General features: G+C 37.7%; 2 protein-coding genes across 2 annotated transcripts; one reads left to right on the forward strand and one right to left on the reverse strand.

Moving 5' to 3' along the window:
• LOC110264032 lies at window positions 13,281-14,078 on the forward strand. The gene is made up of 2 exons (XM_021105802.1): window positions 13,281-13,860; window positions 13,934-14,078. Exons 1-2 carry the CDS (start codon window positions 13,597-13,599, stop codon window positions 14,030-14,032), a joined length of 363 nt encoding a protein of 120 aa, XP_020961461.1. The 5' UTR covers window positions 13,281-13,596; the 3' UTR covers window positions 14,033-14,078.
• Window positions 21,545-22,202, reverse strand: LOC107647021 (protein transport protein sec31-like). The gene is made up of 2 exons (XM_016351155.1): window positions 22,089-22,202; window positions 21,545-22,018 (listed from the first exon to the last, which is right to left on the reverse strand). The coding sequence occupies exons 1-2, from the start codon at window positions 22,200-22,202 to the stop codon at window positions 21,545-21,547; spliced, it is 588 nt and encodes a 195-aa protein (XP_016206641.1).

Raw genomic sequence — 25,491 nt, forward strand, 5'->3', positions numbered from 1 at the left:
CGTCACACATAATCATCACCTTCATCACGTTCTTGGGTGCGAATGGATATCTTAGAAGCGAAATAAGATGAATTGAATAGAAAACAGTAGTACTTTGCATTAATCTTTGAGGAACAGCAGAGCTCCACACCTTAATCTTTGGAGTGTAGAAACTCTACCGTTAAAATTACATAAGTGAAAGGTCCAGGCATGGCCGAGATGGCCAGCCCCCAAAGTCTAAGAACAATGCGTTCAAAGATGATCCTAAGATCCTAAGATGATCAAAAGATGCCTAATACGATAGTAAAAGGTCCTATTTATAATAAACTAGCTACTAGGGTTTACATGAGTAAGTATTTGATGCATAAATCCACTTCCTGGACCCACTTGGTGTGTGTTTCTAGATCCTACTAAAAATATACTAAAAACAATGTCAAAAAGCGTATAAATTATCCGCTCATCACTCGTCCTCGAGAAAAAGAAGAAAGAAAGGATGAGAAGAAGGAGAGATGGAGGTGTGTTGATGGTTTGAATTTGAGTGGGTGGGTGTAGGTGGGTTGTATGATGGTTTTAGGGGAGTAATGGATATGAGTGGTGAAGAGGTAATAGGGAAGAGAGTTTGAGGTGATTGGTGAGGGGTATTTGGGGAAGAGTGATATGAAAAGGTGTGAAGAGGAGAGAAGAAAGGTAAGTGGGGATCCTGTGGGGTCCACAGATCCTGAGGTGTTTGAGGATTTCTCATCCCTTCACCTTTGAGGCGTGTAAAACGCCCTATATATGCAATCCTGGCGTTTAACGCCAGATTGCAGCATGTTTCTGGCGTTAAACGCCACTTCCATGCTTGTTTTGGGCGTTCAGCGCCAGTCTGCAGCATGTTTCTGGCGTTGAACGCCAGTTTTCCTTTGGGGTGCATTCCTGGCGTTTAAACGCCAGAATACTGCTTGTTTATGGCGTTTAACGCCAGTTTCATGCTCTATTCTGGCGTTAAACGCCAGCCAGATGCTCCTTACTGGCATTTAAACGCCAGTAAGCCCTTCCTCCAAGGTGTTCTATTTTCAATGCTGTTTTTTATTCTGTTTTCGATTTTTCAGTAGTTTTTGTGACTCCACATGATCATCAACCTAATAAATCATGAAATATCAAAGAGAAAATAAAATAAAAATGATTAAATAACATTGGGTTGCCTCCCAACAAGCGCTTCTTTAATGTCAATAGCTTGACATTGGGCTCTCATGGAGCCACACAGGTGATCAGGTCAATTTTATAGACTCCCAACACCAAACTTAGAGTTTGGATATGGGAGTTCAACACCAAACTTAGAGTTTGGTTGAGGCTTCCCAACACCAAACTTAGAGTTTGACTGTGGGGGCTTTGGTTGACTCTGCAGTGAGAGAAGCTTTTCATGCTTCCTCTCCATGGTTATAGAAGGAGATCCTTGAGTTTTAAACACAAGGGAGTCCTCATTCAGTTGAAGGATCAATTCTCCTTTATCCACATCAATCACAGCTCTTGCTGTGGCTAGGAAGGGTCTTCCAAGAATGATGGATTCATCCTCATCCTTCCCAGTATCCAGGATTATGAAATCAGCAGGGATGTAAAGACCTTCAACCTTTACTAACACGTCCTCTACCTGACCATAAGCCTATTTTCTTGAGTTGTCTGCCATCTCTAATGAGATTCTGGCAGCTTGCACCTCAAAGATTCCCAGTTTCTCCATTATAGAGAGGGGCATGAGGTTTATCCCTGACCCAAGGTCACACAGAGCCTTCTCAAAGGTCATGGTGCCTATGGTGCAAGGTATTAAGAACTTTTCAGGATCCTATTTCTTCTGAGGCAATTTCAGTTGATTCAGATCACTCAGTTCATTGGTGAACAAGGGAGGTTCATCTTCCCAAGTCTCATTGCCAAATAATTTGGCATTTAGCTTCATGATTGCACCAAGGTACTTGGCAACTTGCTCTTCAGTAACATCTTCATTCTCTTCAGAAGAAGAATACTCATCAGAGCTCATGAATGGCATAAAGAGGTTCAATGGAATCTCTATGGTCTCTAGATGAGCCTCAGACTCCTTTGGTTCCTCAGACGGAAACTCTTTATTGATCTCTGGACGTCCCAGGAGGTATTCCTCACTGGGATTCACGTCCTCCTCCTCTTTTGTGGTTTCGGCCATGATGGTCATTTCAATGGCCTTGCACTCTCCTTTTGGATTTTCTTCTGTATTGCTTGGGAGAGTACTAGGAGGAGTTTCAGTGATTTTCTTACTCAGCTGGCCCACTTGTGCCTCTAAATTTTTAATGGAGGACCTTATTTCGTTCATGAAACTCACAGTGGCCTTAGATAGATCAGAGACTAAATTTGCTAAGCTAGATGGATTCTACTCAAACTTCTCTGTCTATTGCTGAGTGGATGATGGAAAAGGTTTACTATTGTTAAATCTGTTTCTTCCACCATTAGTAAAGCCTTGTTGAGGCTTTTGTTGATCCTTCAATGAGAGATTTGGGTGATTTCTCTATGAGGGATTATAGGTGTTTCCATAGGGTTCACCCATGTAATTCACCTCTGCTATTGCAGGGTTCTCAGGATCATAAGCTTCTTCCTCAGAAGATGCCTCTTGAGTACTATTGGATGCATCTTGCATTCCATTCAGACTCTGAGAAATCATATTGACTTGCTGAGTCAATATTTTATTCTGAGCCAATACGGCATTCAGAGTATCAATTTCAAGAACTCCCTTCTTCTGAGGCGTCCCATTACTCATAGGATTCCTCTCAGAAGTGTACATGAACTGGTTATTAGCAACCATGTCAATGAGTTCTTGAGCTTCTGCAGGCATTTTCTTTAGGTGAATGGATCCACCTGCAGAAGTATCCAATGACATTTTAGCTAATTCAGACAGACCATCATAGAATATATCCAGAATGGTCCATTCTGAAAGCATGTCAGAAGGACACTTTTTGGTCAGTTGCTTGTACCTCTCCCAAGCTTCATAGAGGGATGCTCATTCTTTCTGTCTGAAGGTTTGAACATCCACTCTAAGCTTACTAAGCTTTTGAGGAGGGAAGAACTTGGCTAAGAAAGCCGTGACCAGCTTATCCCAAGAGTTCAGGCTATCCTTAGGTTGAAATATGATTGAAACAAAAAGATAAGATTGATTGAAAAAGTTTTGAAATTTGTTTTTGAAAAAGATATGATTGAAATTGAAAAAAGATATGATTGAAACAAAAAGATAAGAATTGAAAATCATTTTTTTTAAAGATAAGAAGTTAGAAAAGATTTTGAAATTGAATTTGAAAAAGATATGATTGAAATTTTAATTTGAAAAAGATTTGAAAAGAAAATTAAAAAGATTTGATTTTAAAGTTAATTACTTGACTAACAAGAAACTAAAAAGATATGATTCTAGAGTTTAAAGATTGAATCTTTCTTAATAAGCAAGTAACAACATGAAATTTTTCAATCAATCATATTAAATGTTAGTAAAGATTTTGAAAATTATGAGATAGAATTAAGAAAAAGATAGGATTTTTGAATTGAAAATTTGATTTGACTCATAAGAAACAACTAAATTTTAAAAAGTTTTGAAAAAGTCAACTCAAATTTTCGAAAATTTATGAGTGAAAACGGGAAAGATATTTTTTTATTTTTGAATTTTAATGATGAAAGAGAAAAACACAAAATTGACTCAATGCATGAAAATTTTGGATCAAAACATGTGATGCATGCAAGAACACTATGAATGTCAAGATGAATACCAAGAACACTTTGAATGTCAAGATGAACACCAAGAACTTATTTTTGAAAAATTTTCAAGAAGAGAAAATATGCAAGACACCAAACTTAAAAATTTTTATTCTTTAGACATTAACAAATTGAAAATGCATATGAAAAACAAGAAAAGACACAAAACAAGAAAATATGAAGATCAAACAAGAAGACTTACCAAGAACAACTTGAAGATCATGAAGAACACTATGAATGCATGAATTTTCGAAAATTTTTAGAAAAATAAAAATATACAATTGACACCAAACTTAAAAATTGACTCAAGACTTAAACAAACAACATAAAATATTTTTGATTTTTATGATTTTATTAATTTTTTTTTTGGATTTTTGTGTATTTTTATTTTTTTGAAAACATATAGGGAAAAGGAAACAATGAATTCAAAGTCCTCAATCAAGATTCCAGGAATCATACCAGGTTAGTCTAAAGCTTGATGGCCAGCCAATCTTCAGCATACCATTTTGAAACTTTAGAATTCATTCTTAAAAAATTTTTAAAATAATTTTCAAAAACAAAGAGAAAAATTTTTTTGAAAGATTTTTGAAGAATTTTTTTTTTTGAAAATAAAACAAAAAGAAAATTACCTAATCTGAGCAACAAGATGAACCGTCAGTTGTCCAAACTCGAACAATCCCTGGCAACGGCGCCAAAAACTTGTTGTGCGAAATTGTGATCATTCCATTCCTTGGTAACGGCACTAAAAACTCAATGCGCACGTTCATGATCTTATATCTGTTTCACAACTTCGTACAACTAACCAGCAAGTACACTGGGTCGTCCAAGTAATAAACCTTACGTGAGTAAGGGTCGATCCCACGGAGATTGTCAGCTTGAAGCAAGCTATGGTCACCTTGTAAATCTCAGTCAGGTGGATTCAAATGTATTAAGAGATTATAGTTGACGAAAATTAAATATAATATAAAATAGGATAGTGGTACTTATGTAATTCATTAGTGAGAATTTCAGATAAGCGCATAGAGATGCTTTTGTTCTTCTGATCTCTGTTTGCTGCTGTCTTCATCCAATCAATCCTACTCCTTTCCATGGCAAGCTTTATGTAGGGCATCACCGTTGTCAATGGCTACATCCCATCCTCCTGTGAAAATGGTCCAATGCACTGTCACTGCATGGCTAATCATCTGTCGGTTCTCGATCATACTGGAATAGGATTTACTATCCTTTTGCATCTGTCACTACGGCCAGCACTCGCGAGTTTGAAGCTCATCACAGCCATCCCTTCCCAGATCCTACTCGGAATACCACAGACAAGGTTTAGACTTTTCGGATCTCAGGAATGGCCATCCATGGGTTCTAACTTATACCACGAAGACACTAATAACTCGGACTCGGTCCCTTGTATTAGATATCCAAGAGATATCCATTCAATCTAAGGTAGAACGGAAGTGGTTGTCAGACACGCGTTCATAAGTTGAGAATGATGATGACTGTCACGATCATCACATCCATCATATTGAAGTGCGAATGAATATCTTAGAAATGGAATAAGTTGAATTGAATAGAAAAATAGTAGTACTTTGCATTAATCTTTGAGGAACAGCAGAGCTCCACACCTTAATATATGGTGTACAGAAACTCTACCGTTGAAAATACATAAGTATTGAAGGTCCAGGCATGGCCGAATGGCCAACCCCCATGATCTAAGAACTAAACGTCCCAAGATATAAAATACAATAGTAAAAAGTTCTATTTATACTAGACTAGCTACTAGGGTTTACAGAAATAAGTAATTGATGCAGAAATCCACTTCCGGGGCCCACTTGGTGTGTGCTTGGACTGAGCATGAAGCTTTTACGTGGAGAGGTCAATTTTGGAGTTGAACGCTAGTTTGTAACGTGTTTCTGGCGTTGAACTCCACTTTGCAACTTGTTTCTGGCGCTGAATGCCAGACTGCAACATGGAACTGGCGTTCAACGCCAGTTTGCGTCTTTTATATTCGGACAAAGTATGGACTATTATATATTGCTGGAAAGCCCTGGATTTCTACTTTCCAACGCAATTGGAAGCGCGCCATTTGGAGTTCTGTAACTCCAGAAAATCTACTTTGCGTGCAGAGAGGTCAGAATCCAACAGCATCTGCAGTCCTTCTTCAACCTCTGAATCTGATTTTTGCTCAGGTCCCTCAATTTCAGCCAGAAAGTACCTGAAATCACAGAAAAACACATAAACTCATAGTAAAGTCCAAAAGTGTGAGTTTTAATTAAAAACTAATAAAAATATACTAAAAACTAACTAAATCATACTGAAAAACTATGTAAAAACAATGCCAAAAAGCGTATAAATTATCCGCTCATCACTCCGTATGAAGCCTTGTATGGACTGAAGTGCCAATCTCCATTTTGTTGGTATGAATCAGGTGAAGTGAGCGTTTTGGGTTCTGATTTGATAGCCGAGACTACTGAGAAGATTAAGAAAATTCGAGAGAGAATTCTAACTGCCCAGAGTCGACAGAAAAGTTACGCGGATCGGAGACAAAAACTGTTGGAAGTTGAAATGGGAGAACATGTATTTCTAAGGGTTACACCGACAATTGGGATTGGAAGAGCGATTAAGACCAAAAAGTTGAATCCAAAGTTCATTAGACCGTTTGAGATTCTGAGGCGATTCGGGCCGGTGGCGTATCAAGTAGCTTTGCCACCTCATTTGTCTAACTTGCATGACGTATTCCACGTGTCACAGCTCTGCAAGTACATGTCAGATGCGGCTCATGTGTTGGAGCCTGAGTCGGTTGAGTTGAGGAAGAACTTGACTTTCTAAGTAACGCCAATGAGAATTGATGACACTAGTGTGAAGAAGCTGCGAGGAAAGGAAGTTTCATTGGTTAATGTAGCTTGGGAGCGAGCAGAAATTGAAAAGCATACTTGAGAATTGGAGTCCGAGATGCGAAAGTATTACCCCAAGCTTTTCTCAGGTAATCATTAAATTTTGAGGGCAAAATTTCTTATTTGGTGGGGAGAATGTAAGAACCGCAACTAATCAACCGGTTAATTAAGTAATTAAAATTGACCAAATTAGGTTCTGAAAATTTAGTGAGAATTTGAGGATTTAAATATGATTTTTGGACTCAGTAGGTTTTTCTGAGTTAGAAAATGTGTTTTCTACGAAAAATTGTGAAAAACTACGAACCGGCAGTCGAACCGGTTGAACCGGTTCAAGTCTGCCCGGTGCTGCGCGAGAAAAAGTGAAAACAGTCAAAAACCTTAGAAAAATAATAGAAATCGAAAACCGGGCGTTAATTTTAAAGGTTTGGCCCGAAGTTGGGCCGAACAGGCTAAAAATGATAACGGGTTGGACTGAACCCAAGTTGGGCCCAAGCCCAATATATATATACCCTCATTAAAAGCCAATTCAGCACACAACACTCTCATAACTCACACACACCAGCTGAGAAAGAGAAGAGGGAGAAGAGAGAAGAGCACTATTCACACATCACTTAAATCCGCGATATCTCGAGCTACGGTGCTCCGATTCGGGTGCCGTCAGCGGCTACGCGAAGCTCTCGCCGAGCCCATCCTTTCTATCTAAGCATTGTGGTAATTATCTCGAGTTTCCCTGTCCATTTTTCGTGCCTTTGAGAAATTTGAGTTTTAGGGTTTGGTTTTGAGTGAAATCTTGTGTTTTTGGTGTTTAGGTACACTCTAGCACTTGATTACTTGTGGTTTTGGCTTCCAAAACTGTTGGGTAAGGTGAGTTACTCTTGAACCCTTGTGAAATTTTAATTTTTTATGAGCCCAAGGTTGAATTGTGATGGTTTATGTATATATAGCTTGAATAATTGTGAGTTTGGAGGCCTTTAGTGATTGCTGGTGGCTTGCATTGTGTTGGAAAGCTTGTTGGTGATCATTGTTGTAAGATCCAGAACTTTTAAAAAAGTCTTATCATGATCAAGTCTCAAATCATATAGTTATTTATAGCCTTAATTTCGAAAATCAGTTTATTAAAGATGGTTAAGGCAAGTTTTGATTTATTGGATTTGAGATAAGTTATGATTATCATCCAATTTCACAATTATTGGATTATTTTCTATATTTGAATTATAAAGTTGATAGTTATGAAATAATAAGGATTTTATATGATTTGGATTAGATAAGTAATATTTTAAATATTAATATTGCTATTTTAGAAAAATGAAGAAATTAAGTATATTATTTCTAATTTTTAGATTTGGGCATTTTATTGAAAATAATTTGTGAAATTGATGAGCAAGTAGTATTTTCTATATACCTCTAGTGTTGGATTTAATTTGGGTTTCAATTACCATATTATTCTCAACTTTATTTGAAATTACCAAAATGCCCCTAACCCTAGCTTTTGAAAATAAAACCCTAATTCCTAAGCATAGCAGCCGCCACCCCTTTTCTTCTTCCCTTCAGCAAACCTGCAACCCAACAATTTCCTAAGAGAAAAGGAAACAGAAGCAGAAAACGGGCCAGAGAGAGAGGATGAGTTGCGGATGAAGAGAGGAGGAGAGGAAAGAGATTCGCGCTGGCGTGCTGGGCTCCACCGCCGCCGTCGCGTCGTCGCCGTCAGCACTGCGGGATGCCATCCGCGTCGCTGTCGCTGAAGCTTCGCGCCGCTGTCCAACCGCCGTGCCTCGCCGTCAGTTGCTGCTCATCCTCATCGCGACCAAAGGGGAGCGCGAGACCGAGGGAGAGAGAGAAATCGTGGAGTTGGCGTCGCGCGGAGAGGGACTCGCCGCTCCTTCCCACCGCCGCCGAGCTGCCATTGTCGACGCGTGTCACCGCGGCTGAGGGTGTCGCCACTACCAAACCCTGGCCGAAGATTCTTCCGCTGCACGCGAGAGGAAGAGGAGCGATGAGGCAGAACGCGTCCTCGCCGGAGTTCTTGAGCGCCGTCGTCGCTCGTGCCTCCTCCCGCCCCCAAATCTGCTCCCACTTCTGGGTTCTGGAATCTGACCCGGACACCGCTGCCACCATCCGAGCTCGCTGCTGCTGATGATGGTAAGCCCAAACTGCCGCCGGCAAAAGGGGTTCAGGCCGCCGCGGGTGTCGCTTCCGGAGAAGAGAGCTGCATCTCTGTGATTCCGACCGCCAGGAGTGGTTCTGTGACGTTAGGGACCACTGCCGGAGCTGCTGGCTACTCCTGCAGTAGCCGAAAAAGTATGCGGGTAAGGGTTTTAATTTGCGGTTTCTGTCCTTTTTGGATTTCGGAAAGAGTATTGACACTGCGTGGTTGTACAGCTGCTATTATCAGAAATTCGGGCCACCGCCGTTATTCAGAATTTATTAACGGAGCCGCTGCCGAGTCGATTTGGAGTTGCGGCTGTTTTGTTTCGCTAATCTAGTGAGTATCTCTATTTCGAAAGCCTTGCGTTAGTACCTTGTTGTGCTTGGTTAATGAATATGAGTTTTGATAACGCGGGGTTGAGTCTTGATTATTGTATGTTGCGATTAGTGTTGCTATGGTTATTGCGAAAGTGGCTGGGAGCTGAGGTCTTGGTTGCCGTCAGTTCGGGTTGAGGCGTAAAGGACTCTGTGAGACGTTTGGGTTATGAAATTTGCGTTTTGAGGTAGGGGCGCTTTCCGAAAACTACAGTTTATTATTGGAATTATTACATATGGATACTGATGTGAGATATGGTGTAATTAGTGATTGAATGAATTTGATGATTTTGAATGTGGAATTGCTGTTTTATTATGAGCCGGAATGGCTATGTATGATTATGAATATTGACTGGTTCTGGATTGAACCGTGAGCCGGAATGGGTGTCGTCGTAATGTCCGAGCTATCAGAGTCGCGCAGCCGGAAGTGTGAGCTTTGGTAGTTAGGGTGTTAGATTATGGTATCAGAGCAGTTCTTCCTGTAGAGCCTGAGGAATGGACTAACTATGCTTTAGTTGCATACTCTGAGCGTTTGTCATGTATTAGGTCTTGTCGAATGACGAGAATTAGAGCTTTATGCACATGACGATCTATTGATTAACGCTGTTAGTCTTGCATTGCATAACTCCTGATATTAAGTTTGGCCGGCTTAATACTAGTGAATTATGTATATGAAAGCACTGATGGGTTATCATAGATGATATACAAGTTTTGAGTAAAGCGAATCGCGGGTTTTGGGGGAATGTTAGAAACTTTTTCTCGAGGCTATTCAGTTGTGTGTCTTAAATTCTGTTCGAGTCGACCTATTCTTTCATATCCTAACTTGAAGTTCTTGTTTGGTACTCCTCTTGAAAAGTAATTTGATGTTTCCACTCTATTTCTCTATTCATATGCATTCTTGAATGATCTTAAGTGCATATGCTTGTTTAGAATCCTTGATGCATCTGTCTTCCTCTGTTTGAGTTCTTGATTCAAGTATTCTTTGATATAGTCTTGAACTTGTCTTAATGTGCTGTGACTTTTAACTCTGGGTTCCGAGTTCATTCTTAGAGAACTTGTTTATTCAGTTTTCCTCTTATTTGACAGTGATTACAGCTAATTTTGGGATTTTTATAAAAATTGCTGTTGACTAGATATACACTTATCTATATGTGGAACTTTGAAGATTTCTTATACAGTTTAACAACTATTTATTTCTAATGCCTCGCCTGTACCTTTACTGGTTTATAGAACTGCACCTACTTAAAATACAAATTGACTTTCTAGTAACTTTACTATGGTTCCAATGCACATCTTCATTTGATTATGTATTTGGGTATTTTTTCAAAATTTTGAAAAGAAAGGATTTACTACTTTTGTCTCGGTTGAGTTTCGTTTGATAAACTTTACTTAATTCATTTTGATTTGAGTTTGATTGAGCACGCTACATGGTTGTGCCATGGTTGTTCTTTTGAAAGTGTTGGACTCATAGCTTTCTTCCTATGAACGGACTAAATTCTCTATTAAATCTTCCATCTCCATGAATGTCATGTTTGACCTTGTTTTTAACTGATCTTTTACATTTTGTGGATATTGCCATTGATCTTGGTTTTTCTCTTGTGTGAATCTCACTCTTATGTGAGTCAGCTTGATTTGTTTCAATTTCGTGCATCGTTTATTCTCTCATTATCTTTACAAGAGTTTTTAGTAAAAAAAAAATTATCCTTGAGAAATTACAAATGATTGAGTTGTCTTTTCTATGATTTTGTATTCTTTTGGATCAATTTAAAACTTGTTTGATGTTTCATGTCTAGTAGATCTTGTTTGAACTACTTTAATTTAAGATCCTTTCTCGCAAGGCTTGACTCCTTTTTAGTACATCTTAAACTTCTTGAATGTTCTTCTGAGATGGTGATTTCAAGAACACTTTTGGAGTCTTGTTTTGAACCTTTTTAAAGAAACTTTGAATTCTCTTTGAAGAAATATTAAACGGAATTTATTTTCTGTTGCTTGATTGAGATTGAAATCATTGTTCAATTTTGACGAAGTTAATTCAAAGTTGGCAAGCGCTATTTTAAATGAGGTTTTGGAAAGCTCCCTTGTTTAGTGGAAATTGGTTCGTTTGTAATGCACCACTTATTTCCTTTACCAAATTGTAAGCGAATTTTTACTTCGGAGTTTCTTTTTTAAAAAGAGTTTAACTTCCTCTTTCGTACTTGTTATAAATATTATACACGCTTGTTTGAATACGAAATTTTGAGAATTTTGAACAAGCATTTGATTACTTCCGAGTTTTTATGAACTGCTTTTGGTTAAGTTGTGCATCTAATTATCTTTCTAAAATATTTGAGGAAATATTTTAGCTCTTAGCCAAAGTTGTGTGCATTTGTTTTTGGAACTCTACACAATCTACTTCAACATGAAATTGAATTAAAGCAAAGCCATGATTATGCTTTTATTTTTCTCTTGAAGGAGGCTTGTTGCTTAACTTTTCTTTTAAACTGCGAAGTTTTCGATTCTTTTAAGAACAATGTATTCGAAAGTATTTTAATTATGCTCGAGTTCTGTGAGCTTGACTTGGGTCTGAGATATTCTTTTCTGTAAACCTCTTACTTCTTCGACTCAGCTTGAAATTGTTCCGAACTAATGCGCTGATTCTCCTTCCTATTAATCCTATTGAATTTCTTTGATCCAAGGGTTATCTTTGAAGTTGTCAATTGAATTGTGTCTAGCAAACTTCATTGCTTGAGCATCCTTGTTTATTTGGAATTGGATACTCTGTCTCGAATCTATGAGTATGGTCCTTGACAATTGCCTCTCCTTTCTAAAGTTTTGTATCCTTCTGAGTAGACTCGAGAATTGTTTTGATATCACGTGCGACTTGTAGACGTAGTAACGCGATGCGTTAGTTCTTTAAGACGTGATATGTGTATACGGAAGTTGAAGCAGTAGGTGTGCAACGTTATGAATTTTGGGTGTTTCGTTCCTTGCGAACGGGCTTGCAGTTGTCTGGCCTATGATCGGATATGAGGATTGTAAAGTGCTTAATGGGGTTGGAAAGATGAAGCTTGGAGGTTGAGATGAGATTAGTGTGTGGAGGTTAAGCACGTCGTTTTAACCCCATCATGTTTTATAACCTTCAATGCCTTGCCTTACTATCACATGTTTGAACCATGTCATCATTGCTTTGTGAACGCCCATCTTGATTTGCATCCTATTTGGTACCTAAGTTTTTGTAAGGCTTTGAGATCATATGACCTTGTGTGTTGAGCCTATCTTGTAACGTTTGCTTTGCAATCACACACCTACCTTTGTATCCTTATGCATACGACCATCCAAGTATTTGAAAACCATATATATGTTTATATTTTGAGATACGTTTGTTTCTCCCTTAAATGTGTTCAAGGATGAACTGTTATGAAATTTCTTTCGTTTTGTATCAATTTTCGAGGATGAAAATTTTTATAAGGTGGGTGGGATGTAAGACCCAGAACTTTTAAAAAAGTCTTATCATGATGAAGTCTCAAATCATATAGTTATTTATAGCCTTAATTTCGAAAATCAGTTTATTAAAGATGATTAAGGCAAGTTTTGATTTATTGGATTTGAGATAAGTTATGATTATCATCCAATTTCACAATTATTGAATTATTTTCTATATTTGAATTATAAAGTTGATAGTTATGAAATAATAAGGATTTTATATGATTTGGATTAGATAAGTAATATTTTAAATATTAATATTGCTATTTTAGAAAAATGAAGAAATTAAGTATATTATTTCTAATTTTTAGATTTGGGCATTTATTGAAAATAATTTGTGAAATTGATGAGCAAGTAGTATTTTCTATATACCTCTAGTGTTGGATTTAATTTGGGTTTCAATTACCATATTATTCTCAACTTTATTTGAAATTACCAAAAAGCCCCTAACCCTAGCTTTTGAAAATAAAACCCTAATTCCTAAGCATAGCAGCCGCCACCCCTTTTCTTCTTCCCTTCAGCAAACCTGCAACCCAACAATTTCCTAAGAGAAAAGGAAACAGAAGCAGAAAACGGACCAGAGAGAGAGGATGAGTTACGGATGAAGAGAAGAGGAGAGGAAAGAGATTCGCGCCGGCGTGCTGGGCTCCACCGCCGCTGTCGCGTCGTCGCCGTCAACACTGTGGGATGCCATCCGCGTCGCTGTCGCTGAAGCTTTGCGCCACTGTCCAACCGCCGTGCCTCGCCGTCAGTTGCTGCTCATCCTCATCGCGACCAAAGGGGAGCGCGAGACCGAGGGAGAGAGAGAAAGCGTGGAGTTGGCGTCGCGCGGAGAGGGACTCGCCGCTCCTTCCCACCGCCGCCGAGCTGCCATTGTCGACGCGTGTCACCGCGGCTGAGGGTGTCGCCACCACCAAACCCTGGCCGAAGATTCTTCTGCTGCACGCGAGAGGAAGAGGAGCGATGAGGCAGAACGCGTCCTCGCCGGAGTTCTTGAGCGCCGCCGTCGCTCATGCCTCCTCCCGCCGCCAAATCTGCTCCCACTTCTGGGTTCTGGAATCTGACCCGGACGCCGCTGCCACCATCCGAGCTCGCTGCTGCTGATGATGGTAAGCCCAAACTGCCGCCGGCAAAAAGGGTTCAGGCCGCCGCGGGTGTCGCTGCCGGAGAAGGGAGCTGCATCTCTGTGATTCCGACCGCCAGGAGTGGTTCTGTGACGTTAGGGACCACTGCCGGAGCTGCTGGCTACTCCTGCAGTCGCCGGAAAAGTATGCGGGTAAGGGTTTTAATTTGCGGTTTCTGTCCTTTTTGGATTTCGGAAAGAGTATTGACACTGCGTGGTTGTACAGCTGCAATTATCAGAAATTCGGGCCGCCGCCGTTATTCAGAATTTATTAACGGAGCCGCTGCCGAGTCGATTTGGAGTTGCGGCTGTTTCGTTTCGCTAATCTAGTGAGTATCTCTATTTCGAAAGCCTTGCGTTAGTACCTTGTTGTGCTTGGTTAATGAATATGAGTTTTGATAACGCGGGGTCGAGTCCTGATTATTGTATGTTGTGATTAGTGTTGCTATGGTTATTGTGAAAGTGGCTGGGAGCTGAGGTCTTGGTTGCCGTCAGTTCGGGTTGAGGCGTAAAGGACTCTGTGAGACGTTTGGGTTATAGAATTTGCGTTTTGAGGTAGGGGCGCTTTCCGAAAACTACAGTTTATTATTGGAATTATTACATATGGATACTGATGTGAGATATGGTGTAATTAGTGATTGTATCTGCCTTATGTATTATTTGATTGACTCGAATGAAGTTGTATGGATGTACGTTGTATATCAAAAGTATTTTTTTGGGAGCGGTTTTGCGGTTTAAAGTTTTAAACAGGCTCATATTTTAGTATTAAATAGTATAAGTGTCGTCGTAATGTTCGAGCTATCAGAGTCGCGCAGCCGGAAGTGTGAGCTTTGGTAGTTAGGGTGCTACAATTGTTGTGCTCATTTTGGGTTAAGGGCATATTGAAAATTGGCCAAGGTATGGTTTCGGTTTTCTCTATGTAGTATATAATATTCATAGACACTTAGGCTAGTGACATATAGGATAGGTTTGAATTAAAATGGTTGATGAGTTGTTGAATATTGATGTATGATGATTTATTATGGATTGATGATGATATGATGATGATGATGGATTGTGTGAATTGGAAAGTAAATGGTGATAATATGTGTGATGTTGATATTGATGAAATGATAATGTGGTTGGAAAATGTGAGAGAGGTTTGATTATAATGTGATATATGATATTGAGGTTGAGAATAATGTGTGAAGGAAAATATGGTAAGTTTGGTGTAATATGACACAAAAAGGATAAATTCTTATGAAAAATGGAGTTTGGGAGGGGATGGTATGGTTTTGGTTGTGTTTTACAAGAATTTGGGGATTTTGGCAAAAGTTGGTTTTGGGTAAACTTTGTCTGATCATAACTCATGCCTCAATTTTCAAAATTGATTGCAATTTTTTTGAAATTAAATCTTATTGAAAACCCTTCGAATCAATATAAAGTTTGTAAAATTTGGAATCTTTTAGAGGAAGTTATGATCAATCAAAGTTTAGTGTTAAAATCTGAAATTCTGCAAAGTTGCAGAATTTTATGATTTCTGGTATGTGCGCACGCACACCTCTGCGAAATTTTTAACCTGTGCGCACGCACAGACCTGTGCATACGCACACACAGAGGCAGGCAATCTGTTCACAGTGCTAGCACAGCTTGTGCGCGTACATACCAAATGAGGAATTGCAACCTATGTGTACACACAGCCCTGTGCGCACACACGTGTTGAGGGCGCTAGCACAGGTTGTGCGAGCGAACAGACATTATAAATTTTGGTACCTGTGGGTATGCACACCTCTATGCGTACGCACACGTTTTAAAACTTCTCCAGGGCGTGCGTGCGCACACCCCTGTGCGTAACGCACACGTCCTGTTTTTCAAATTTAAGTTTGTTTTCAACTATTTCACCTTCCCAACAAGATTGTAAGCTTCTATGACACCATTTTAAGACTTTTGTGCTTAATTTTGAGTATGAGAACATGGGAAATAACCTAAGGGTTTTAGTTGATGATTATTATGAAAAATTAAAAAATGGAGGCTTAGATTTCGAGTGTACTGAGGATAGTTTGATGGCGTGTGAAGGTAGACTGATATGTGAACTGTAAACTGATGAACTGTTGAGTTCGGAATTGAAATGTGAATTGACAGTAGTTGTGATGAGTTGAGAACTCGGAAATGGAAATGTTGATGTGACAATGGTTGAGATGAGTCAAGAACTCGAATGTGCAATGATGAATCATTGTTGTATCGAAAATGTTTTATGAAAAACCACTGAACTACTGTTTTAAATTTAGATTATTAGATGATATGCACCCGGCAGGGGCCGTGGTTGGATCCCGCCTGTCGAGGTAGCGGCGGCGGCGTAAGGGCGGTGGTTCGTCTCGCATGCATTGAGATGTGACGTCTGTGGCAAGAGTATCCTGCTCGCATCCTTTCGGGTCAATAGAGCGTGCAGGTGCAAAACCTTAGACAGTGATCTAAGCACTATATCTCGGGGGTTCCCAATGATGATTCCGAAGGGCGACATCTCCATGAAGATGTGTCGGGTTGGCAGTTGAATTGACAATGTGATATCACAGCTAATAGGGCAGGCATTCATCATGTGCATTTTCTATATGTTTGTTTGCTTTGCCGACTTGTAAATGTATGCCTAATTGAATAACATGCCTATTTGCTTACTTGGATTACTTGACTTATATGCTTCTACTTGTGTTTTACTTGCATTGAAAATAATTGTGATTTCTACTGGGATTGAGGAGGTTCGGAAGGCGGTGGCGATGGGATCGCATAGAGGATAGGTTGGTGAAGGCTGTGGGACAGCGGTGTTTGGCTAGAATAGAAATCCCTTAAGATATAATACCCTGTTTATTTATGTTAAGATCTATATAATCATGCTTATCTGTTTTAGTATGCCTTAAGATTCAATCTTGTGGTGGATATGAAGTCTAGGATTGCCTTTGGCGTCCCGACGTCTTATATCCTACATCACTGGGCACTGTTATCATACTGAGAATCTCCAGTTCTCATACCATATTTCTGTTGTGTTTTTCAGATGCAAGTCGCAACCCACCTCGGTGAGTTGCTTGGATGGTGACAGCAGCGGAGGATCTTGGATTCTTTTGGAGTCTTTTTGATTTATTTTGTTTATACATCTCTCACTTTTGTATTTTGTCTTTGCCTAGAGGCTTGTATTTGAGAGAGAAAAACTTGTATAAGCTATTTTTACTGTCTGGTTTCATGTATGGTCTGTATATGGCTAGCCGGCTTAAACTCCGCAAGCCGTGGCTAGATTATTATGAGATTATACTACTATCTTTTGCTATATCTTATCTATATCTTGTGCTTTAAGTTAGTAGCTTCGTTAGTACGTTTTGTCTTTTTCAAATCCTGTTTTGAGCTATATCCTTCATCAGACTTCTAGATATTATTAATTCTTTCTATGTATTATATGTATGAGCTTAGAATTGTCGTAATCTCTAATTAACCTTTGCTTTACGATGCGAGGTACAGCTTAGGCTAATTAGGGTGTTACAAAATCAAATAAAACAAAAGAGGTAAGTACACATTCCAACTTCACAAATATTTAGCAATATGCCTATTTGAATAGAATAACTTGAACTATGTGAAATATATGCATTCAAGTTTAAGCATAACCAAATTACTACATTCAATTCCAATTCAAAACCAACAGCACAATAACAACAACATCACATCATTACAACATTAGAACTCACCTAAGTCTAATAGCCTAATCCAATCCTATCTTAACCATGCAAATTCACCAAACAAAAAATCTTCTAACTAAATCATAATACTAATTAATAACTAAAACCTAAATTAATCCTAAACTTAACGAAAACAAAAACAGAAATTTATTCACTGGAGAATGCAGACACAAAGGTGGACAGGAGAATGTTGGTGCTGGCCAATACTGTTAGTGGCGGCTGGCAGAAGTGGATGGCAGCGAAAGGGAGAGGGGCTGTCGGAGAGGATATGGCGGGGCTGATGGAGCGGTGGGAGGGATAGGGTTAGAGAGAGAGTGGAAAAAGAACGGGGAAAGAGAGACAGGTTGAGGAGGCGGCGGGGCTGACAGCAGCCAGACGGTGGAGCTGACCGAATGACAGGGAGGGAGAGGGTTAGAGAGAGAGTGGGAGAAGAAAGGGTAGAGAGAGAGATTCGAAATGAAAGGGGAGAGCATTCGCACTTCGAATTTAGTGCAAAATTACCGTCAGATAAATTCGACAGTAAACCATTGCAGGTCACCAAAATTCAGCGTTTCACTAAATAGGTTTACCGGCGAATTTTTCTGACGGTAAATCCAATCCTACATTATGCGCCTATTTTTTTTTTTGTTTTCCCTCCAATTATTACTGGTGAATTCACCGTTGGAAACATAAATCCGTCGGTAATAATTTAAGCTGATGAATTCGACACATTTACGCCGATTAATCCGCTACTACTCTGCGACACTAAATCCGATGGTACTTAGTATTTTTCTTGTAGTGTGAAATGAAAAACTAACTAACCACTAGTATTTATAGGCAGCAACTAGGACTAGCACTACTGCTCATAAACCTACTAAACTAGCTCAAAAAAATAACAAATAGCCAACCAACAACAATTAGGCTGCATTTGGAAAGGACACTGAGATTGAGAGATTAAAACTGAGAGACAGAGACTTAATTAAGTCTCTGTATTATATTTGGTGTAAAATGTACTGATTGAGTTGTATCTCATTTAAGATAAACATAGATATTGAGGGATATTTTTAGAATTTGAAAAGTTAAATGATGATATTTTTTTTAAAAAAATGTTATTAAAGTTTCAGTTTTCATCCCCAAAAATTTTAGTCCGCTATATCCCCAATTTCTAGAGGTGCTGAAGGGACTGAAGTTTTGTATCCCGGAATTAAAATTTTAGTCTTAACCTCTGATCACTAAACACAATACTAAGTCCTAGTCCCCCAATCTCTGAAAATAAGAGCTGCCTTAGGACTAAGCAGTTAAAAATTAACCACTCAACTCCTTACCTCTCTTCTTATAAACTGAGCCAAACCTATTCCTATCAAAGCCTTTGCCTTCCTTCTTGCTTCAAGATGACTTATCAATAATGCTGCTCTTAGCTTCATTTCCTTCGACACTTCAGTAGTCAATATCAAAATACAAACACATCCAATGACTAGAATGCATAATGATGCATATATCAGAATAACCAAAGTTTTGTAGGCTCTTTCATCAACTGACTCCATGATATAATTTCTTGTTATGATAATTACACCCTATTGTAAAGCATAAGTCATTAATTCATATGATATTCTGCAAGATAGTGGCTAAACTAACAGAGAAAAAGAGTGATCACTTACTATATTTTACATTTAAAGGTGCTTTTGAAATTTTAAAAGTAGTGTTATACATAGGAAAAACTTTACCAAAAGAAGTCTCTTTAAATTTAGGAAGAAAGAGTAAATGTAATATTGCTGGTGGCTTATGTAAGCTAAAGTTTCTTTTGAAAGTTTTGAAGACTTTAATAAGTAAGCATGGATAACTTATTAGGACAAATACCAAACAAACAAAGGCAAGTGACCTAAAAATTTGATTTATGTGAATTTCTTTCTAACAAATAATTGGTATAATGTATGTACAACTAACTTGTATTGTGCCTTGGTATTCTATTATATTTGTATTGTGTCTTGGTCCTTTTGGGGTTATAGTGACTAAATCTTTTTTTTCTGACAACTAATTTGTATGTCTTTAGGTGTGTATTTTGTTGGAACAAAACAAATAAATAAAAGATAGAAAGTAAAATCCAATCCATGAAAAAAAATATCATTCAATAAACCTAGAAAGTATATATTCATCGTTTAAAAGCATTGATAAAAACTAAAAAGGTTATCGGTTTAACAACATAAAGCAGTTTATTTTCTCTTTATAGCTTAAACATGTAATGAGTTGATGAGATAATTTCATTGTGATTTTAGAATTTGTATATGTGAAAATTTATTCTGTTTCTTCTTTGTATATTTTTTATCTATTTGATCTTAAGAAAATTGAGGTCATTGAGTTTGATAGATTTGTTCGATTATTGAGTATAACTTTTTCAAATACACTTATGAAAAATAATCAAATGTAAGATACAACTCCTAAGACATTATTATTTGCACTACTTTTATAAGAATTATTAGTTGTATAAATTTTTCTTTTTACGTTGATATTTATTTTGTTTTTTTAAAGAAAAATCAAGGTGTTTCTTCAATATGCGAAGAGAGTTTATATTAATAGTATTTTAAATTTTAAATTTTTTAGTTTTAATAATAGAAAAAGTTTCTGAATCTTTTAGTCTATAGCAACTAAGGCGACACGGCCATTATATTTGATACAAATATTTCACATTGCCGTTCTAGAATGCCACATCTTAATTGTTGTGATCTATCAAGTGAACCTTTTAAAGTGAACGAGGCTTCAACTACTGCCAATAAATTTATCATTGTATCTTCTCTTTGATACTAATTATAGAGTTAATTATCAATTATGCCCCCGAAATTGTAAAACGCTGACAATAATAACCCTAATATTTGTTAAAGACAATTATACCCTTGAAAATTCTAAAAACGCAACAAATCTGTCCAACCGTGAAATGAGCCCTTCTCTGTTAAACAGAGTTTGGTGATGTGGCAGACGGGATTCCAACGTGGCATCCTCATAAGGCGTTCTGTCCCGTTTCTCTTTTATATGGAATGTGAGAGAATATTTTCCCCAATTCATCACAAACATAAACCCTAATTACTATCATGCATGGTGGAAGCAGAGGCATGTCCAATAACAATCAAAGGACACAGTTAGTGGAAAATAGTAACTCTGAAAGGCTCGACGAACACGGGAGCAAGCATATGACGGGACATGCTTCTGCCGTCTTCAGGTGGTGGCGTTGAAGTCGAAGATGAGGAGAAACCCAGGGAGATGGTTTTTCAGGTGTCCTCTGTGGAAGGTATGTATGAATTTTCTGGTGAATCTGTCCCTATTCCCTATTGAGAGTTGAGCTTGATGAATGGCTTTTGTGCTGGGCAGACGAAGAACACTGGATGTCGTTATTTTCAGTGGATGGACGAAACCAATAAGGAATCTGTTGGGCTGGAGGAAATCTCGAAGAATGGAGCCCTAGTATGCAATGAATGTGGAGTCTTGAAAGGGAGATTTACCAGTCTTGAGACAGAGACCATACACAGAGATGGAAAGATGATGAGGGAGCATATGAAGAGAGTTGAATTGTTTCTATGCATCATTTTGTATGGAATTGTACTGAGTTTGATTTTGAGTGTGATTTGTTTGGTTAAATAGGAGAAGGGATGCATGCAGGACAAACAATGGATGTTATGTGTTATTGTTTTGTGGAATTTATGTTGACATTGTTGTAGCTATTTTTGTTGCTTGTTAATGAATTAGATCTATGTGTTACACTCAATTAAATATTGACAATAACATGAATGGAGTGAATACAAATAAGTAAAAAAGGGCAACTCAGATATGCTAACTAATTTGAGATGGGTTTAAGAAATGAAACACTGCCAAAGGAACACGAATAATACCAAAATATTTTATCTGCATAACATTTAGCATTAACACATATTGTTCCAACTAAAATATTTGATCTGCATAACATTTAGCCTTAACACATATTGTTCCAACCAAAATACTGAATACTCCCTAATTAGTTTTAATATCAGACACCAAAAGACTTAAATTGTGCAGCAAAGGCCAATAACCATGAATGCTAATATCAATATATAACTCAAAAAGTAGAAACAGTATTGCAACTAAACTTCAACTTATAACCCAAAAGAAGAACTAATCATAGATCCAAGTCTCCTTCAACCAGACTGATTTGGCATGAACTTAGAGAACCTAGAAGTTGTTGCTTTACTAGCTCCATTCATGGTTTCATTTGACACCACGGGAGTCCTTGTGGTGTTTGCAACTCCTAAACCAGGGACAACAGTTGAAGTAGGTCCAACGGGCCGTATTTGTGGGGGCCTAAATGGTGGGTTGGGCCTTGGAGTGGCTGTTGGACTTGGAGCTGTGGGCCTTGTAGTGGCTGCTGGACTTGGAGCTGTGGGCCTTGGAGTGGCTGCTGGACTTGGAGCTGATGGGGGCCTCATAATAGGCATCTTTACCCTAATTCCTTCCCTACTAAAAGAAGCAGCAGCGGCAGCAGCAGTATTGGAGGGAGTTTTAGGAGTTGATGTAGGACCTTTGCTAGATCTGGTTGTTCTCCTCCCAAGGATGGTCCTAGGAGCTCTCCTTCCAGCAGACTGACTTGTTGAAGCGGATATGTTGAGATTGGCCTACAAAAAAAATAACTCTAAGTTCCACTTGTCAAGTTACTGCCTCAGTATTGATTGATATATGTACTACCTCTTCATCAGCTTCAGAATGTGGATGGCCTTGTGTGAGCTCTTGTTCAACTGCATCCATGGTCTCCTCCCAAAACCTCTCTTGCTCGGAGTCTGACATGTCCTCTAAATCCATATGTTTCTGTGCTTTCTTCCCCGGCCTTCAACTTCCTGACGCTGAGATTTCTCCTCTTTGCCTTCAACGTGTGTCTCATGGTTATTTTCTAAATTGGGTTCCTCATTTTCAACAGTTGCAGCCTCAGTTTCAATGGGTACGTTATCAGTACCTATGTCACCTTTCTCCGATTGATTATTCCCCCTTTACTCAACACTGATTCACCCTCCTGTTGATATTGCTCCTCGTACTGTGGAGGATCATCTTGATGAGTTTCCTGAATTTCTGAAATAGCTCCATCAACTACTATATCATCTGGTCCTCCATGTTCATCATGCTGTGGGAGATCCTGGTCATGATATTACTGGTCTTCTGAAGGAGGTCCCTCAACTTCATCAACTAACTCTAGATCGGCGTCAACAGGATGCTCAAAATACAAGTGGATCCTGTTTTTATTCTTCAGTGCAGCATCACACAACTTAACCACATCGGCATCCCTTCTCAGCACCCGTAGCCCGTTAGCTAAATCCATCCCCGGCTCCAACCAATACACTTCATTATACCTAGTATAATCTAAATCCAGAAACAAACCCTCAACAAGGAGCAGATTACATGTATCAACATGCACCCTATCGATGACACTCACTAAACCATCGTTATACCTCACCACACCACCTACATCCTTCTCTAACCAACCCCGATGGTGATATAAAAACGTGATATGAGTTGCCATCTAACAAAAAATATCAAATAAGTAACAATCAGATAAATCAACACATCAAGACAACCATCAGAAAAAATTTTCACTTCATCACCAACAATATGCAAACCCCAACGAACTGATAACAAGAAGAACGAAAACAATGAATGCTTACCAAAACCTTCATTGTTCAATGGAGATTTCTTCACCTAGTATCAATGCCAAACATGAGATTGCAAGTGATGTTAACAATTTCAAGATGTGAATGCAGAGACACACGAGACGAAGAGAAACATAGACCAACACTAAGAAATTCTTCAATTTCCCGCGTCCAAAATGGTCATAGTTAAATAGAGTGTTTCATTTAAGGTTAGCCTGGTCATTTACTAGGAATTGGACAATTAGGGTTTCATGAATTAGGGGTAAACCTGAAACGGGACGGAAGGCCTTATGAGGATGCCACGTTGGAATCCCGTCTACCACATCACCAACCTCCGTTTAACGGAAAAGGGCTCACTTCACGGTTAGACAGAGTTGTTGCGTTTTTAGAATTTTCAAGGGTATAATTGTTTTTAACAAATATTAGGGTTATTTTTATCAGCGTTTTACAATTTCGAGGACATAATTGGTAATTTACTCCTAATTATATTTAGATAAAGATCAATTTGTAATTTACTATTTTACTTTCTATGAGAAAATAAAAGGCTCAAAGAAATTAAGAAAATATATAGTGTTTGATTCTGAAATAAAATGCTTTGTCATATAATTCAAAGCTTGCAAATGAGAATTTGATCACAAATGTTCGTAAACAAATTCAATGCTTTTTGTTATGGAAAACAAAACTTGCTCATAAATACATTAAAGGTAAGATTCTGAATTTTTAGAAATTAAATAATAAATTATTTATAATTTATTATATTTATAAAATATGATATTTTTGAAATTTTGTATTTGTTGGATAATTTTTTATTTATAATTTAAAGTTTTAATAATTAAAAAATAATAAGAATTTTATATGTTTCAATTTAAATATTAAAATTTTGAACTTTGTTTTATAAATAATAAAAAAAATATTTAGAACATAAACTTGAGTACTTATATTAAAGATTTTGGTCTAAAATAGAGCTAACGGATTCAAAAAATTACAAACATGCCCATGTTTAGGGCCCAAGCTCAAGGCTTATAAGCTTTCCACCCTTCATAATTCAGCATTTCACCTCCATTCATCAAGGCAAAATACATTTTTCCCTAGGAGAGAAGAGAGAGCCAAAATACTATTTATACATCACTTTCAAATCCACATAACCTTCAATCCGTAGTTTTGATTGACGACCTGTTTGCGACCACATGTGTCTCTCGACTCTCTCTTTACTTTTATCTAGCATTTATAGTGCGAGTAATCTCAAGAATCCATCTCTAGTTCTCACTTTGTTTCAAATTTCGAGTTTGGGTTTGAGATATTGAGGAAATGGTAATTTTAGTGTTTAAGAGAGGATTAATCTTGCATCCTAGCGGGGTTTTTGTCCAAGGTTCCGTTAGAAAAGGTAAGAGGACGTTTCCCATTAATTTCTCCCATTACATGTGAAACTCTATATTGAAGTATATGAAATTTGGTGTTATTAGATTAAATTAAGTTAATTGGGAGATTAGTTTGGCGTGTGGAGCTTTGGTTGAGGCTCGGGTTGGATGGTGAAGAAAATTCAAGGGGTTGAGAACCGCCATCAACAAGGTAAGGGTTTTTCTTAAAACCATTTTATTACTGAGAATTGTTATAATATAAAAATTATATTTTTGTAAAGAGGGATAAGAGTCATAATTGTAATGATGATTAATATTTGTAAGTTACTTGTTCAAAGGATCCTAGTAATATGTGTGTGCGCGTGCGTGCATGTGTGCGTGTGTGCGTGTGCGGGCGCACGTGAGACATAAAGTCTTGTGATTGATATTATATGTATGCATGCTAGTAAAACAAAATAAAATTTATTTTTGATTTTTTTAAAAAAAACAGCAATACGGTTTTGAATTAAAGATTCCTATTTATTATTACATATATAGAAGTCGTCATAATATTCGCACTATTAAAATAACGCAGCTAAAAACGTGAGATTCTGATAATAAAAATATTCCACCAAACACTTATTATATAATTTGCTAAAGTATAAATGTTGAACACTTATTATATAATTTGCTAAAGTATAAATGTTAAATGAATATGAGTAAAGGCAACTTTAATTTATTCCCCACAACTGTCACATTGTCATTAAGCCATACTTATGAACTTTATGACTTTCACTTTTAAGTTTTTTGCTTCTTACTTTCTACAACTAAAACACATTAAATAAGATGACTTATATATTTTTATCAGAAAACTGAACATATATAGAACTTTTTCAAGTATTACTTATATCAAAAAATAAAAGTTACACAAATATCTCTGTTTGACTAGTAAAGCATGTTCAATTTATTATTCGTTGGCAAATCATTGTAATTAAAACTAACATTTTTAATTTTATTTTTTTGTTTTTTCTTTATTTAAATTGAACATTGCACAGTATTGTAAGAAATATTTAGAACAATAAAATATATTAGGACTATAAGGCTGTATGCAAC

The sequence above is a fragment of the Arachis ipaensis genome, chromosome B06 (genome assembly GCF_000816755.2).
Source record: "Arachis ipaensis cultivar K30076 chromosome B06, Araip1.1, whole genome shotgun sequence".
Lineage (NCBI taxonomy): Eukaryota > Viridiplantae > Streptophyta > Magnoliopsida > Fabales > Fabaceae > Arachis > Arachis ipaensis.

Bases quoted from the DNA above. Each gene is read 5' to 3' on its own strand.
- LOC110264032 (XM_021105802.1), top strand. From the start codon at position 13,597: ATGCCTCCTCCCGCCGCCAAATCTGCTCCCACTTCTGGGTTCTGGAAT. The intron at 13,861-13,933 runs GTAAGGGTTTTA...GTGGTTGTACAG, and splicing joins GTCGCCGGAAAAGTATGCGG to CTGCAATTATCAGAAATTCG.
- LOC107647021 (XM_016351155.1), bottom strand. From the start codon at position 22,202: ATGGATTTAGAGGACATGTCAGACTCCGAGCAAGAGAGGTTTTGGGAG. The intron at 22,019-22,088 runs GTAGTACATATA...TTTTTTTTGTAG, and splicing joins ATTCTGAAGCTGATGAAGAG to GCCAATCTCAACATATCCGC.